Source organism: Semicossyphus pulcher, unplaced genomic scaffold, assembly GCF_022749685.1.
Source record: "Semicossyphus pulcher isolate SPU_LCO1_2020_fin unplaced genomic scaffold, fSemPul1.0.p SCAF_7, whole genome shotgun sequence".
In the NCBI taxonomy this organism is placed as follows: Eukaryota; Metazoa; Chordata; class Actinopteri; order Labriformes; family Labridae; genus Semicossyphus; species Semicossyphus pulcher.
This window is the reverse complement of record NW_027211748.1, coordinates 11,217,025-11,234,884: the sequence shown is the minus strand read 5'-3', so window position 1 is coordinate 11,234,884 and position 17,860 is coordinate 11,217,025. Positions and strand designations below refer to the sequence as shown.

The following is a 17,860-nucleotide window of genomic DNA, read 5'->3' as shown; positions in this document are numbered from 1 at the left end:
TGTGTGGGGTTTGTGCAGACGCAGGTTTTTTGCCCCTTTGTGTGTGAGTGTATGTGTGTGCATGCTTGCCTGTGTGTGTGTGTGTTGGAGGGAGGAGAGAGTTGAAAGGTCTCAGAGTCTCAGTGTCAGTAGATCTCCTGCAGACAACTCCAGCTCTGCCGTGGCAGCTTCCTGTCGCCAGGTCCAGACCAGGTTATGTTGGGAGTTACCTCTAGGTCAACTACATGACCTTTGACTCCACAGATACAGCCCTCTACACGCTCAGTCTCAGCTTTTTAACATTCAGCAGTTCTCATGACTTTCAAAATAAAATCTTGATCTTTAAGTGCTTTAAATCAAACATTAATGTACATAACATGGACCGGCAGTGTTATATTTAGCTGAATATGGAGGTTGATGTGTGACAGGTTAACTCTGAATTAAAGATGTGTAGTGCTGCAGTTGACTGTTGAGGATTCTTTTGTTTTTTTCTTCATTGTTCATCAGACTAAAACATTAAGGTGATGGTCGTGCTTTCTGAAATATCATAATGCATCCTTTTTACATACGCTATATAGTTTTTGTAAATGTAGCGAATTTAGTTAAGTTCAGTTGTATTTTGTTGTATTTTGATATATGGCAAGCAGAAGTTAGGGCCTGTGTCCACTAACGGCATTTTTCACACTGGAAGTGCCTGTTTTCGAGACAAAACTGCCCTCGGCATCAGCTGTTTTTTGACGCTGTGCTCTCTGTTGAAAATAGTTCAACTTTTGGATCACCACCACTCTCATCAATGTCACTTCTCTTCACCGACCAATTAAAATCAAGAGGGGGTGGGACTTCAAATATAAAATTTGTCAACAACAAATTTAGCTTCAAGCAGAAGCTAATCGTTTTGTTTTTTCGAGGGTACAATTTCCAGGCGAAGAACCTGCTGCTAACACCAGAACACGATTCCTTTACATTGTTTTTATGTTTTCTTTGAAAAAAGTCCTTCAGTGAAAGCAAATATTAATCATGCAGCGCAATTTTAAACAGACTTAACGGTCACTGCAGAGGGAAGCGAAAGTGCTGCCAGACAACTTTTGAAACCCAGCAACAGAAAGGGCCGATGAGAATCGCTGTGAGGTCGAGGGCACAAAAAAAGCCGTTAGTGGACACAGGCCCTTGAAGTGATAGTCTCGAAGATTTTCCTGCAAATAACTGTAAATAAATTATTAACAGTTTATCGCCATTAGAGGCGCCAAAGAGAACGAAACTGAAATGTCGAGATAACATCTTTAAGTCTACTTTCACCTTCCATCATCTATTTTCACTTCAGTCTGTCTTGTCCCATCCATATTTCCTTTTTGTTTTTACCTTTAATGTTTTCTTTTTTCCCCCTCATTTTAAAAAGTGATGTTTGTTCTTTGATCATGTGCTTTCTTTCTCATTTTATCCCCCCTCTGTTCTTGTGCTCTGCCTTTTCCCTCCTCCCCCTGTCAGAGACGGAGTAAAGATGTCGCCGTCATTAGGGCGGCTGGTGCTAATGGTGGTGGATTAGTTCTTATGCTGACAGCCTTCATCACTGGACAGACAGATGGATTCCGCACACACGCAGACACACACACACATATGTGGGCGCACCCACATGTAAACACACATACACACATGCAGACATGTTACTTCAGCAGAGGCCAGTTAAAATGAGTGACGGAGGTTTTGTGCTCCCTGTTGTGGAGTAAGTGATATGTAGATGGAATTCACAGGCTGTGTATTGACGTACAGTTTAGGGCCTATAAGGATTGCATATTATATCGTAGCCAGGATGCTGAAAGTAGTTTGAGCTTTAGTCTAATTATAATCTCTGATAAAAGAATCTTCTTTCTCTGTCCTTATTAACAAATATATATTTTTTTTATATTGATATTTTTGATCTTTTTTGATACTTTGTTTCGTTGTGATGTGAGATCAGAGCTGCTATCGGATCCTCTCATAGAGAGGTCCTCAAAGGCAGCAAGTCAAGCTCGTTCTAAGTAAAAGAGAAATGGAAGAAGTAATTTATGTGACATGGTGTCAGTTTCTGCCAGGAGAATAATCGAGAAAATGCATTTGTAAAAACATATCTTTGCAAGGTTAGCGGTGTCCTTGATTTGTTTCAACTGAGATATGATCGCTCACATGCTGAAAAATCAAACAATAAATAGAAAGACACGTTTGCGGTCTCCTCCTACAGGTTGAAACAATTACAGACCTCGATAACAAATTGTGTTTTTCTTGACTTCAATCCAAAACATTTTAACAATAATACATGTTATCTCATGTATCTGTACCTGTGTCTGTTGTTTTAAGACATCTGCTCCGTTCACAGTAGGCACTGGGCATTTTATCAACAGGGAAGCTATGGGGCATGATGTGGATTTATTGCACCACATTTAATTCAAGTTATATGGTTAGAAAAATTATATTCTGTGACCTAGTATCTTAGGTTATCATGAAATATTAAAGAAAAACAGGTAGGCTACATAGGTAATAATCCTCAGTTGTACTACAGTAATATTGCAGGAGAAAGGGCTGCTAAGGTTTGGTCTTATATATCATTGATTGTAACCTTATTTTTCTGGTACTTAATTCATCTGGATAGTGTTCAGAGGTTCAGGAAGTTGTGTCTATTGTTAATTTTCAGTTATTTGTTTGCATTCATAGGTGTGTCGTTGCTTTACATAAAGCCATATTTATGCAGCTAGAGGATGATAAGGCTCCTCACATTCAAACCTTTTATAATTTAACTCACTTTAATCACAGCAATGGATCAGCTGAGGAGCAATGTACACATTCTTAAACAAAAACAATGTGACAATGAGAGATGTCATACATTAGAATCATTTTAAAGCAGATTTGGGCTCATATACACACAGTGCTAAACTTGATGAGCGCAATGTTGACCCATAACAGTTGCTCCTTCATTCTGTAATCTCTATCTTTTTTCATCTGTCTATATATTTATATTCTAATCCTGCTCACTGAGTCAGTTTCTGTTGTGATTATTACAAATAAAACAGTCTCTCATGTCCTCAGGTGTTTGTGTGGAGCATTGTCTCCACTAAGATTTATGTATAGTCTATGGGCATGACTGTCGTGAGTGAGCAGACCTCACTTTATAAACAAACTGTTTCATGCATTATTGTGTGCATGTGGGTTTTTGTGTTTGCAGGGTTGAATTTGAAAACCACAACAGGTGGGTAATTTTGTTCCAAAATAGAGAGCACGCCAGAGACATCTCTCAGAAAGCCTGAAATCTCTTCACTTGCTCCATGTTATTGATGTTCACATGCTACTATAACATAAATGTTCTTACTTCACGCTCTTCCTCTTCTCAGACCGACATCCTGGTGGTCAGTTGTGACCTAATAACAGACGTGGCTCTTCACGAGGTGGTCGATCTCTTTAGAGCCCACAATGCAACACTGGCCATGCTGATGAGCAAAGCCCACGAGTTCACAGAGACGGTCCCGGGACAGAAGGGCAAGAAAAAGACAGGTAACAGGACAAATAGATAATATGTACTTCAACAATAAAGCTCCTCATGTGTCCCGGTGTTCAACTGCCTACTCCTCAAATAACAAACATGAAACAGGATCTTCATAGATCTGAAAAGGTGTAAAAATATACTTAATGTGTCACTCACAGTCACCCTCTTGTTATTTTTCTGTTGACATGAAACATTGTGTGTTTTTTGCAGCTGAGCAGAGAGACTTTGTGGGAGTGGATCAGTCAGGGAAGCGGCTGCTGTTCATGGCCAATGAGGCTGATCTGGAGGACGGGCTGTCAGTTAGGAAGTCCATAATGAGGAAGTAAGTCATTAAGAAAGCCTGAATGGTCCAAATTACTGGTCCTAATGTCTATACACCCATGTAGACTTGTTTAGTTTAACTTGACCAAATATACAGTATATCTCCTTCCATCCCTGTACAGTGGAGGTGAATGTAATTTTGATTCTGGTGCTTAAAGGGATAGTTCTTGAAATGGGGTTATATGAGGTACTTCCATGTTCCTACACAGAAGCTAAGTACCACTGCAGACAGGGTCAGGAGTACCTTGACTTTAGCCACTTAAAAGAGTCCTACATTTAAAAGAACATTCCAGTTTAAGTGTAAGCTGTATTTTAGTTTTTGTCCCTGCTTTATATTGACGTCATACAGACTCTTTAAAGTGGCTAAAGTACGTGGTACTTGTGACCCCGTCTGCAGCAGTGCTTAGCTTAGCTTCTGTGTAGGAACGCTTCTCCTAACAGAGGCCGTGCTGACTGATATCTATTGTACATAGTACACTGACTATTTATTAGTACCTCGGCTGAACATTTTGTCATACAAAGCTTGCAGGTAAAACTTGAAGCATCTTGATTGAATCAAGAATAAGTTAAAGCTCAAAGATTGATTTTGTACCTCATACAACCCCACTTCCCAAGTCCCTGGAAAAATGTAAACAACAGCACCTATTGTCATAAACACTGTCTCTTTTACTCTGGATTAGGGATGACAATAAATCTTTAACCATTGCAACTGCAATGTGTGCAGGTGCAATTGTCTCATCACAACGTGCGATAATGAGGCAAATTAACTGCAACATAAAGCTGCTACTTTATTGGTGCTTGGTGCAAAAGGGAGAAATAATTTTCTGGTATTCCAAAGCTTATGTACAGGAAAAGTCTGTTGATATCACATTAGTGGAGCTCTTCATCAGAGCAGAGAGTGAACTGTGTGTCACCTGCCTGTAAACTGTAAACATGGCGCAACACTTCTGAGCGCTTGTATACTCGTTATAAGCGGCACCTCACCCCCAACAGACCAACCGACCGACTGATCACAGACATGTGATCATGTTAATATTTGTCATTTCTTTTCCTGAGTGAGACATACATTAACAACATTCTGTGACTGTTTTTATGATAATTCTGTCTTATGTTCAGGTCATTTATCAAGGCCAGTGGAAATAATTATCATATAATATCTGATGAACATAAATACCATGAAGTGCTAAACTTGTGCTGTGTGTTAGCAGTATAATATTCTCATCCCACTCTGTGCAGATCAGTGTTCAGGGTTTGACTGATGGTAAATATGTTCTGTACATCTGTAGCTTCTAGTGAGGCTTAAGAGAGCAGCTGTGTTGCTTTCTAATCAGCGTCGATGTGTTTTACGCTGAAAGTTCTGCGGGTGTGTGTGGGATTTTTGTAACAGGAAGAGTTCTCTAGGTAGGTCTTCGTTTCTGACTCCTAAAATGCATGTATGTGTGAGAGCGGGTGTTTTGGGAGCTCGTAAATACTTCATGGAGCCAAAGCCACTGTAAATTCTGGCCAATAAGAGGGGGGCCGGAGCAGCTGCTTGCATGCTTCCCTGCACAGGGAAATCTTCAGCCACGCACACACACTCACACTCTCGAGGATGTATACACACACATTCTGTCTTTTTCACACACACACAGAAATGCTTATATGAACACACACAGTAACACGACCTGGAGGACGACATTGATGGAAAGAAAACACTCCCACATTGTCACAGTGTTATGGAAACACGAGCCCGCAGCTAAACATTTATGGCTCACAATGAAAGACCTGGAGCGTTTAAATCATCTCTGATCATTTACACACACACGTCACAGAACTACACGAAACAGACTCAAAACATCTCTTAACATGCAGCATGGCTTTTATAACCCGCCAGGTAGTTCAATAAGATCTGACTGTTTGCAGATCCTCAGCATCGTGTCATAAGTGTCTGTTTTTTATTTGTCTTTCACATATTTACACGGCCTCGTTCATGAAACATTTGTACCCCACAGTTTGTTAAAAGTCATTGTTCTGTATCTGGAGAGTTATTGTTAATTCTTTCAGCCGTCTCTTCCTTCTTCTTCTCATCCCTCCAAATAGCCATTCATCCACTTTTTTGTCCTTCCATCCTGGTTCACGCTCCGTCTTGTGTAATCTTTTCTTTTCTTCTCTCATTTTCCTTCGTTTCCACATGGTTTAGGTGTGTTAGCTCAATACATTCTGCACATGTGAGATTGTTTGACCTGGAAATGGCTTAAACGGTGTGAAAGGACTCCAGCTGAGCTTCCCCTCGTACATTACGGCTCCTCCTGTCAGATTCTCCTGGATGCAGGACTGGAGGAGAGGCTTTGTGTGGATTTTTCACCTGATATAAAATCATAATTTAATTTTTTTTTTTTTTAAAGCCCCTTTGAGGAGTTTTTCGCTGGTTATGAATCAGACTGAAATTAATTCTGATGACTCTATATGACCTACAAAAGCAAATCAGACGAGCAGCGACAAGATTGATTATTTCTATATTGTTATTTTTAATGTCTGAAACCGCTAGCAGGGGTAGGTGTCAGACGAAGTGGTTAACCTCACTCTGCCTTTGTTTACATTTTCCAGACAGAAGTTTTAAGTGAGTGAAACATATGACTGTTAAAGAAAGCAAGATGGGATTTTTGTTAAAAACACCACTTAAGCAAGTAGAGGACAAGAGAGGCACAGCTTTGTCCACAGGGGGCGCCAAAATCGACACAAACCAAAAGTTCCTCACAGCAGCTTTAATTAAAAGCAACATCTCTGAGCTTTGTGTTTGCATAGTGTCACTATTTACAGTCCATGATATAACAAATTTACATCCATACTAACCCAATATCTCTGCATCACGTGCCTCTAACACGGCAAACATGGTTGCTTTTATTTAATTGTCTTCATGTCACTGCAGTGACCTTTAAGATGTTGGACCAGGAGATTGTTTGCATCTGTTAGCAGTGATGAAACAACAAAGAGAGCATAAAACACAATCAACAAAACACAGCATTGGCTGTACCTTCCAAATAATAAAGTAACTTCCATACATTCAAAAGGGCAGAGTAACATTAGTGTAATAACACAAGGATAAAATAAGTGTATTTCAAAGCAGTACTCTTTGTACCTTTTACCTAATGTAACAAGCACCATCAATGAAATGTTTACATGGACTGAAAGCCATCGACGGATAAGTCGGTGACTATTATGTTTTACTCTCATACATCAGTTTTTTGCCTGCCTCTGCTTGTGAATTTTTCTGCTGGTTCTTTGTAGCTCTTTGGAAACGTCAGAACCTCAGAACCATTTGGCAGGAAAAGTTGTAAACAAAAATCTGAGTGCCGGCGTACATGTGGGTTTAGTTTCATTTCCCTTTTTTTGATTAATTCCTGATCATTTAAAACATAAACTTTAGGCCTGAAACAAAAAGTCATTTAATTGACTTTTCAATTGGCAGGAAATGAATGCTATTCTGATGATCAATTTATGAACATTTATCAAGCAAAAATGACAAACACATGCCAGTTATCGCTTCTTCAATTTGAGGATTTGTTGATTTTCTCTGTTTTATGTCATTGTAATTAATATCGACTAAAATGCTATTTGAAGACCTGGCCAGGCTGCTGTGCTCTTTTTTTGTACATTTTTCTGACATTTTTTTGGATTACATGTCTGGCAGGATGTGTCTATGCTCTTCATACTGGGTATGCTGGTTTTGTCAGACGTCAAAAGTAATCTTACTGCACCAGCAGGGCTCTGTGAGCTTATAACACAGGTTCAAATATGTGAGTCAGCTCAATTAAAAAGGCATCTATTGGATTAGTATGGTATTAAGGGAATCACACACATTTTATTTTGGAGGCAACAGTGGAATGCCCTAAATAAATCGTAAGCCCTTCAGGCCTGTTGGCTCTGTAGTGGAAACCTGACTAATGAGGGTATTAACAGTCAATCTGCTGCGTCTGAGTCATCCTCCGCTGTGGGGTTTTAGTTGTAACTAAATAAGACGTTATGCTGTGTGTGTGTTTGTGTGTTTGAGAGTGAGAGATATGTGACTCCTCTCTCCCACTGAGGACTTTAGTGGTACTTTAGTATTCAGTCGTTAATCCAGGGGTTGAGTCATCCTTGCCTGCAGAGGCACTAAATTCCTGCTCCCCTTCACACCGAGCTCTACAGCACTCAGGGCAACCAGAAATCACACTGTGCTGCTGTGAGGAAAAGCAAGATGTTTACCCATGTTTGGGAAATCCAAGATGTCTGTTGCAACTAGATTCTGCAAAAAGCGCAAACTCATAAAGTTGCATGTGGCCAGCGCTCAGTGTTTTGAATACTTTCCTGGTTTTAACAGGGGACTGAGGAAGAGCTGGTCTTTTAATTGATCGATCTTTTAATTGGTCAATTAGCGGTTTGATTCCCGGCATATCGAAGATTGCCCCAGACTGGGTGTAGTGGGCATGTTGCACTTGATTGTGAAACCTCACTCTGCTGTAAAACATGTTTTTATTATGAATGAAAAGCCTGAAGCCCTTTATCTATAAGGGCACCTGTTCCTCTTCTTGCTCTCTCTTTCTCTCTCTCTCTCTCTCCCCAGCTCTCCCCTGCCCACCCGCAGGTGCCAAACAGTGATGTCACATGCTGGGTGTTCCCACAAATTCCACATTAAGCCCACGACACACACACAGACACACACCTGGGAACTGTTTTATGAAAAAATACATTTGACAAACTCCCACAGAGCGTGTCTGTGTGTGCACGCACATGTGTTTTTATGCTTTTGAATAAAATAGCTTTACACAGACGGACACACACAGTTTGATTTATGGCTTTCAGCATCTGGTTGTAAAATATGTGTGACCAAGCAAACCTCCTGAGTCATTTCAGTTATACTGCAAGCCTGTTGAGAAGAGAGAGATGAATAGAGGGGAGGGGAGAAAGCTGGATGAATAGAGGGGAGGGGAGAATGCTGGAAAATTGTTAAAAAAAATTAAATAAATAACAAAAAAAAGAAAGTTTTTGATGAAAAGAAAGATGAATTAATCAGGTTTTAACCGTCATTATTCACTTTCAGTTCACTTCTGTGACAGATTCAGTATCCTATCTCTGGATCATTGGACATATTTTGATTCACTTTATCCCTAATTACCAAGTACATGTTAAAAGGTTCCATGTTAACCCTTTTATTGTGAAAAATCAAGCCTTGTTTTGAGTTTTAGGAAATACCCCCTACTTTTATTGTGAAAAATCAAGCTTCGTTTTGTGTTTCAGGAAATACCCCTTACTTTTATTGTAGGGTTAGGGTTACATGTTTTTACAGAATCAGAAAATATTAAAACACACCGATATTAAATAGGCCAATGCCCCTGGTATTACTGGTCCCATTATATGTACTACTGGTATTGATGACTAGCTATCTTGGACTATGAATAAGAGGAGCTTGTGATTCTTTAACTCGACAGTATGTATTTGTAGATGAAAACCTCCGGCAGAGTTCCAAAGAGTTGTCCCTTCAATGCCAAGACGCCCACCACCTTACTCTGACGACACGGTTTTCCAAGAACCCATGAGACATTTTTATTTTTCCTCTGTTTGTTAGTCAAGCACAACTTTTAAATGTTAGCATGCTAAGATATTAGCCACAGTTGTAGTGTCTCCTCCATGTTGGCATGAATACTTTTGAATGTAGTATAAATGTTTACCACAACCATTATTCTCGTGATTGTACAAAACATGGAGTCTCAGATAGTTTTAGTTGTTTTTGATCTCACTATGAAACTATAAATCAGCTTTCTAAGAGTTCAACACAACTGTGAACAGTGAACATCATATCTGTCTCTGATTAGCTCAAAGTTACGTTATTGTTGTTTGGTAATAAAACACAGCTTTTTCAAATCAATCTATTTTACAGCTTTAAAATCAGTGCAGCATGCTTTGAAAAAAGTGATTTGTAGTAAATGGGCTAAAGCATGTAAAAGCAGAGGTTTGGTCCTTTTAGGAACAATGCACCCTGCAGCTTTTATGATGTAATGATTGAAGGTTAGAGGAAGAGGAGGATAGGTAGTCTGCGAGGACGAAGGAGTGAGGGCGGATCGGTTTATTGAAACCTGGAGGATAAAATGGTTTTCTTTGGCTGTCGCTTCGTAAATGTCACATGTTCAAACTCAGGCCACTGTGTGTGAGTTAATGTGTGAATGAGTGAATGCATGGGCAGTATGAGTGTGTGTATGTGTGTGCACGTCTGAACATAAACCTGTCTCGTGGCTGCAGCTCAGTGGGGCGACATCTACGGTGGCTGACAGTGGACAATAGACAGATGTCACTATTCTCTGGCTTTTATGGTAGCCTCTGGCTGTGTCTGGTTTTCATCAATGGTTCTATTTTCAAGTGGTTTCAGTAAATTAGAAGCAAACATGAAACATAAAAGCAGCAGGCGATGAAGAGCATCAAAGCAGGCTGTCCTCCGAGTAACTGCCCGGGCTACTTGTCCTGATATCTGTGCATGTGTGCAGTGTAGCAGTGCTCCACGACTGCAAACTCTGAAGTTTTATTAATAATCTTTTTAGGAAGAATGTCAGAGAGGAGTCTATTTTTCTATAATTTTCTACCCTTGACGTTGTTTTCTGTTTTTCCCTTTTCCCTGCAGACATCCAAGGATGCACATCAAAACAGGCCTCGTGGACGCTCACCTTTATTGTCTGAAAAAAGCCGTGGTGGACTTCTTAGCTGACAACAAGTTAGTTCTTCACCAAATAGCTCTCTAACCTGAACTTTACACCTGATTTCTTCAATGCAGCTTGAGTTACCAGGTCCCCACACAGTCAAACAGACATTCACATTGGCTGCTTAATCTGCAGCAAGTGTTAAACACGGTAACATGGTGCGTAAGGCTTTGAAAGGTCCTGTTAGCAGCGTATTCTAGCGAGGTGTTAATTTGTTTTACTATGTGCCACTGAGGCAGGCTGTTAGGCCTTTAGCCTCTGAAGTGTAGCAGTGTCACAGGGAGACTTCTGGAGCCGCCCAGCAATACATGCATGGTTAGTTCCAGTACGAATGAAAATGTTTGTCCCTTAAAATCAGTAAAGTAAAGGCCTCATGGTAATAGGAAGTAATAGGAAGTAGCGTCTAATGATACATGGGCATAATGGTTTGCCTTTATTAACATTAACTTCAGGATATAAGACAAGAATATGCTCTTGTGATAAAGAACTTATGTTGGAATTGGTGAAATGCTTCAAACTGCTGAGTGATTACCAAAGCTAAGATTGTGGGGCGTCGGTTTAGCTCAGCGGTTAAATCTCGTGTCCCAGAGGCCACAGTCCTCGATGCGGCGGCCCTGGGTTCGACTCCAACCTTCGGCCCTTTGCCGCATGTCATCCCCACTCTCTCTTCCCCTGTTTCCGACACTATCCACTGTCCTCTCTCTTTAATGAAGGCACAAGGGCCAAAAAAAACCCCAAACAAAACATGGTAATGTAGCCCTTAAAGGCTGTGTGATTGCTAGAAAAATAAGAGATGCTTGTATCACTGAAACATCAATTAAGGATCTTATCCGTTGCCTTCTTGGGGCCAAAAATGTTATCTTGAGTAACCACGCCAAAAATATCAGCAAAAAATGAACTTTCGTTCTAAGAGCAGCATGTTTATTATCTCAAAGTAACACCAAGCAGACACTTTTTAGATTATTAGATTAATTGTTAGATTAAAATTATATTGCGAAACATATTTAAGCTTTGCAATTTGTAATGATACAGTTTATTAAAATAATCCTCTCCTCCGACTCCGGTCTGCCCACACACATTTTACATTTGAACCTTTTTAATCATACGAGTGAGAGTAGACACATAAATAAATCCAAAGCCAAGCCAACAAACACAAATCCCCACCTACACTTCATCTCCTCACCCCTGCTGCAGATATTTGGTCAAGGCGAGGAGAACACATGAAAATAGTTGTTATAGAGCGTCATTACATCACTAATGCCCTCTCTGCCGCCACCATATATCATCCCTCTTGTTAGATGACTCATTTCTTTCTTCAGCTCTTTTCTTGGACTTTCTTTAACAGCTCCTCTCTCTCTGTGCTCCTTCTCTGTCTCTTGCTCAAGGAGAGAAATGGACAGAGTAACTGTTGTTTTTCTCCTGTCATTCAAATGGAAATTCTAATCTCCCTTTAAAAGAAAGTAAGAGAGGGCGAGTGAAGGGATGTGGGGGTGTGTGGGCTGGTGGAGAGGAGCACTGAGCACAGCGCTGTGCAAAGAGGAGGAAGGAGAAATTAAGATGGGGAAGTTACCTCCTGGCTGACACAGCGAGGGGCCTGAGAGCAGCGTTCAGCTTCATCTGCTTCTGTTTTAAAAGTCAGACGACCAGAAGTGATAAGTGTCATTACCTCATTTTTTAAGGATTAGATTATACATCATCGTTCTTTTTCCTTGACTATCAATCTACTTTATTACAACAATTATAAATAAGTATAATTATTTATTTATTACACGGCTGTGTTAAATACTTGATTCTTATTGGTTAATTACGGCATTCCGAGGTCTGTTATTTCTTAATAACAGACTGTTGCTATGAAGATCAGACCGTTGCTAAGGATGCAACTCTAATCACACAGTGTGGAGGACTAACTGTAATCATATCAATCCTCTAATAGAAGTCCAGTAAATTTGACGTCAGCCTATTTACAGAGGGACAAAAAGAAGAGACAAAAACCTCGTAGATGAAGCAATAAATGTTAAACAATGCAAAAACTGAAGGCTACGACAGAGAGATCTACGACGGCACATGTTGTAAACATTAATTTGAGCACAGTACGGGATACAGCGGTGTATAAAGACGGTGGATGGAAAAGAAAATGTCAACAGACTCTGAAAGTGACAAGACAGAAAACTTCAATCAGGTGCTGCTCAATAGCTCAATACATGAATCTATTACTTAGTTTAATAATTTACTTTTATTTGATAGGGACAATGCAAGTTAACAGTTTAAACAAAGACAATAAATCTGATGGGGAAAATAAGAAATGGTAAATGGACTGCACTTCTTTCTAGTCTTCAGACCACTCAAAGCGCTTTGACACTACATGTCACTTTCACCCTTTCACAAACACTAATCATGTGCCATGCAAGGTCACTAATCATTAAATCATTCCCACGCATTCACACACCGCAACCTTCTGATTGGAGGATGACCGACTGTACCTCTGAGCCACAGCTGCCCTCTAATGTGCTCATCATAGACTTAGTTCTTATGACGGGTGCTGATGACTTTGTTGGATGCATAACATCTGCAGCATGTTGAAATCTCATTATATCTCGTCTTTCGTCTTCTTGTATCACAGGTCTATCTCATCAATCCGAGGTGAGCTGGTGCCTTATATGGTGAGGAAGCAGTTTTCTAAAACGACCAGCAGTCAGAAAATCAAAGACGACGCAGAGGAGCAGAACCAGAAGAAGAACGACGGCTCTACAAACCACGGTCAGAGTTTGTTACGTCACAGTAGTAGCTGTTGAACATCTTTCTATAAATAACAGTAACATAGACCGTGTAGCAAATTGACAAAGAAGTATTACTCCACCTTTCTCAACGTTCCCCCAAAAACAATGTGTGCATTCATCATCACTTTACCTCCTCCTCTCTCCTCTTATTCTCCAGAGCTCCTCATCTCATCACGAGACGAGCCTCTCCTCCAGCTGGCCCAGGAGCGCTCCTGTTGGAACGACCACCGCGGTGACATGAGCGAGGCGTATCACGGGGGAAAGCTGCGCTGCTACGTCCACATTATGGACCAGGGCCTGTGCTATCGAGTCAACACTTTAGCTGCTTTCATAGACGCCAACCGGCTGGTGAGTCGGACGGTAGCCTGGTTCTCGTGTATAAATAGTCATCTGTCTTTTATTACATCGTCTTTCAATCTCATGTCTTCCTCTCTTCTTCTTAAAAGGCACCAAAGCTGTTTGAGGAGCCAGCGGTCCACCCGTCTGCTGTCATTTCTGAGAGATGTCAGGTACGTATCCGTCCAGAACGATTTACCAAATGTCCTTTATCACAGCTTATCAGCTATTATCTATTTTGTATCATTGGAGAGGCCTGTGTGTGTGTGTTAATGTCTCTGTGTAACATGTTGTGTGTTGGCTCCGCCCTCAGATGGGATCAGACAGCATCATCGGAGCTATGTGCCAGGTAGCAGATAAGACTTCTTTAAAGAGGTCCACCATCGGAAACTCCACCACCATAAAGGAGAAGGTCAAAGTCACCAACTCTATCATCATGCACGGTGTTACCATCGAGGAGGGGTGAGAAGAGAACGCACACATCTGTACACACACATGCGCGCACTTGTTGTGCTTAGAGAAGAATTCACCTTCCAGGCATGTTTATGAGTTAACATTTTGATGCTTGTGTCTGCTTTGTTAGTTGCTTGCAAAGCAGCGTTTAGTCAATGAAGATTTCAAAATAAAATGAGCCATCTTATATTTTATTTTGAAATGTTAGTTTACTGAGCTGAGGGATTTTATGTTGCCAGGGGTAACCAGGGTATTCCATTTTCCCCCCTTCATCTATTGTTTTTTTTTTCATTTTCAAGCAGTGGTTTGTCTAATTACTCATTCATTGCATTTCCTCCTACGTGCAAATGTGCGTGTGTGTGTGTGTGTGTGTGTGTGTGTGTGTGTGTGTGTGTGCGGCAGATGCTTGTGCATGTGTGTGTCCGTTGATGGGAGGTGTAACAGGTTTTGTTTTCCGGGCTCTGTGGGGTCAAACACAGAGCGCTGAGTTAACAATGCATCTATTGGTGTGCAACCAGCCAGAGATCAGTTCCAAACAAACACAAAGCTACTGAAGTGAAACACACAACATCCATATATTTCATTTAGCCGCTAATTTACTCGCCTACACGCAGGCTCCCACTGGTTATGGAATTTAAGATCACCGCGGGGGCTTGAAAGGTAAAGTGCACACAGCTTAAGTCTGGGCTTTTTCTCTTAGGAAGCAATTTGTCATTAATATGATTTATTGATCAGGTCTGTCAATCATGGCTTAAACAGATTTTATTTATTTATTCTTCCTTTTTCCTATTTTTGTCAGCTTTAAGGATTGCTATACGATCATAACAAGAAAATATTTAAAGCCAAGACTTATTGTCAAGACATTTTCGTACAGCACCATTATATTGAATGTTAATATGTAGAGATCATCGTGCAGGTTATTTCGTACACATTTCCTAAAAAGTCGAAACCTTTTGAAACATTTCTATGTAGGAAATTAAGTTCTGTGCATTTTTAGAAAGTTTTTACTCTACAGCACCAGTAAATATTAAGAGTATTTTTAATTCCCCCTTATTAAAATGTTTTTGTAATTTAAATGCACTTTTAGAAATGTATATTTATCTATTTATTTTGGCTGTTTTTTATTATCAGTTAATGAAACTTCTAACAGGAACCTTCAAAGGATGATGCTACTACTGTGCTACTTTCTTTCAAGCTGCTGTGAGGAGTTTTGTCACTGGTTATGAAACAGGCTGAAATTAATTCTGATGACTCTGTGTGACCTACAAAAGCAAACCAGACCATCAGCGACAAGACTGATTATTTCTATATAGTTATTTTTAATGCCTGAAACTGCTGGCGGGGGGTATGTGTCACAGGAAGCGATTAACTGCGCGCTGCCTTTGTTTACATTTTTCAGGACAGAAATTTGAAGTGAGTGATACATATGACTGTAATAGAAAGCAGGGTGAGACTTTTTGTTCAGCGTTTAATGTTTATTTGTATAGGGACAAGCATGAAGCAAGTTAACCGATGCCACACACTACAGCATGATGCCCGTCCCTAGATGGGACTTTAAAGTACATAAAATCAAATCAAAATCAAAACAGACTCAACCATAAAACAGATATGACAACACAGGATACAACATATCCTACAAGCATGTACAGGACAAGATCAGCAAAGAGATCAAAGGTGCGGCTTCCAAAATAAACACAAACCAAAAGTCCCTCCCAGGTGCTTTAAAAGTCAAGTTAAGTAACTTTTTAAAGCTGAAATATCAGCAGACAAACCAGGAAGGAGTAACAATGTCTGACTGAGAAACACAATGCAAGACATGGAAAATAACATAATTGTAATGTCCTGCAGTCAGCTTGGGGAGGGCAAAGCAGTCCCATTGAGAAATGTGCCTTGGACTTCAAAGTGCTCTAATATAGCTAAAAAATACATAACCGTACATTCATACATCAATGGCACGTGACATTTTTACAAATAGTAAAAAATAAATAGATAATAAATACATTTAAAAAGTGATCAGCACAGGTACAGGTATGCAGTACAGCTGAGGTGGTGTTGAGGACTTTAATGGACAGGCGGACAAATGAAGCAGGATTGTGTAACCAGTAGTTGTTGCCTGTTTTGTTGCAACAAGAGAGGACTTGTACAGAGAGTGCCAGCAGCTACTGTAGAATTAACATGTAGATTGATCTGCTGAGTCTCTCAGCCAGATCCGCTGCTGGAAAGAGACTCATCTCGCTCTCAAGTCTGGATTTTAATGCACTCATTCACAGGCTCCTTTTCTTTTATCTCAATATCTTACTCCTCCCTCTCTTTTCTCTCCATCAAGGCTTCGACGCCATCTCCCTCCTCTCTCTCTCTCCCTCTCTCTTTCTGTCTCTATCTCTTCTCTCTTAAGCCTTTCAGGGACCCCAGCCAGCCAGCATGGGGACCCTCATCATGCCCATGTAGGTGCACGCACAAAGGCATGAAAGAAGGAGAGAGACGGGAGAAGGGAAGAAAGAAGCGAGGGGAAAGCAAGCTAGCACGCAAGAAAGAAATTGCAATTCTTTCTTTTCTTTCTTTTTTTTTTTTTGAGGACATAAGAAGGAAGGAGAAAGAAGGAAAGAAAGAGCCAGTGTGAGGGGATTAGCAGACCCCGGCCATGTCGCAGAAACCCCTCGCATTTCTGCTCTCTTTGTTTGGAGCTGACCAGAACTTGTTGACAAAGCGCTGCGTGTTTGGGAAGGGGGATAGTAGGGGTCAACTTTACAGGGGGGGTTGGCACAGGAGGTGGGGGTTGACGTGCGTGTGTTTGTGTGTGTATGTGTGTGTGTTTGAGGGAGAGAGAGGGAGGATGGGGAGGGGGGGGGGGGGTCATGGCAAGGAGGAGCCCTGGTGTTAGTAATTAGTGGTGTTTCAGCTCCGAGGCTTCTTTGGTGGTCTCTCTCTCTCCCTCTCTCTCTAATGTTACAAAACTTTGAATCTTGTAATCTCCCATCACCAACTACCACCAGCGCCACCTCCTAGGTAGTTACTTACACACACACACACACACACACACACACACACACACACACACTCCTTTCTCCCTCTCCCTGCAGGCCTAACCACCTGAATAGAATGAGCCAACACAAACCTGTCTGTGTGTGAGCTGCAGAGGGCCAAGTGTGTGTGCGTCACTGCCCGGGCAAGACCGACATGTGTTCTCCGCCGGGCTCCCCAAGCTACTGAAACACACGTTGTCTTACCCACACACACGTACATACACACACCCTCCACGGTTAGCCGACACAGGACACACTGTCTGTGTCAAGCCTGTCTGTGTCTCCCCTCCAAGAATTTTATGGTGATGGTTTGGCTGAATGTGAGCGCTCGGTGGGTTGGCACTGCCAGCTCAGGTGTAGCAAAGAGCCAACAATGTCTGAACACACACACACACGCACACACAAATGTGGAAACAGCTTGGGCTGCTGTTGTGCTTTAATATAAATGCTAATGTCATGTCATTAAGTTCAGTTGATTGGATATGTTTGAGTCTTCGGAGCAGGTGGGAGGATCCCTGATGTGGCGACAGGCTGAATGTTGCTACTGTCAGATTAACCTTCAGTATTGAACTCGCTCCACACTCTGCGAGAAGTGAAGCTTAACAGGCCACAGTGGGAGGCTGTGGCTGTACTGGGCAGCTCCCAGTATGAGTGTGTACATAAATACCAGGTGGAAAACAGAATGTGAACCTGTTTCAAATCTCCAGCGGGCCCAAAGCCCAAACAGCGGAGTCGGAAAATCCTGTTTCAACA

At 41.1% G+C, this 17,860-nt stretch overlaps 1 protein-coding gene across 1 annotated transcript in view; it reads left to right on the top strand.

The window, feature by feature from the left end:
* eif2b3 (eukaryotic translation initiation factor 2B, subunit 3 gamma) overlaps nucleotides 1-17,860 on the top strand; it is a 34,925-nt gene that overhangs the window by 10,461 nt on the left and 6,604 nt on the right. Inside the window, exons 4-10 of the mRNA XM_069685157.1 lie at nucleotides 3,339-3,498; nucleotides 3,701-3,812; nucleotides 10,443-10,532; nucleotides 13,139-13,275; nucleotides 13,453-13,643; nucleotides 13,742-13,804; nucleotides 13,945-14,093. Of these exons, the coding sequence (XP_069541258.1) occupies nucleotides 3,339-3,498; nucleotides 3,701-3,812; nucleotides 10,443-10,532; nucleotides 13,139-13,275; nucleotides 13,453-13,643; nucleotides 13,742-13,804; nucleotides 13,945-14,093 (902 nt within the window). The remainder of the gene's footprint in view (nucleotides 1-3,338; nucleotides 3,499-3,700; nucleotides 3,813-10,442; nucleotides 10,533-13,138; nucleotides 13,276-13,452; nucleotides 13,644-13,741; nucleotides 13,805-13,944; nucleotides 14,094-17,860) is intronic.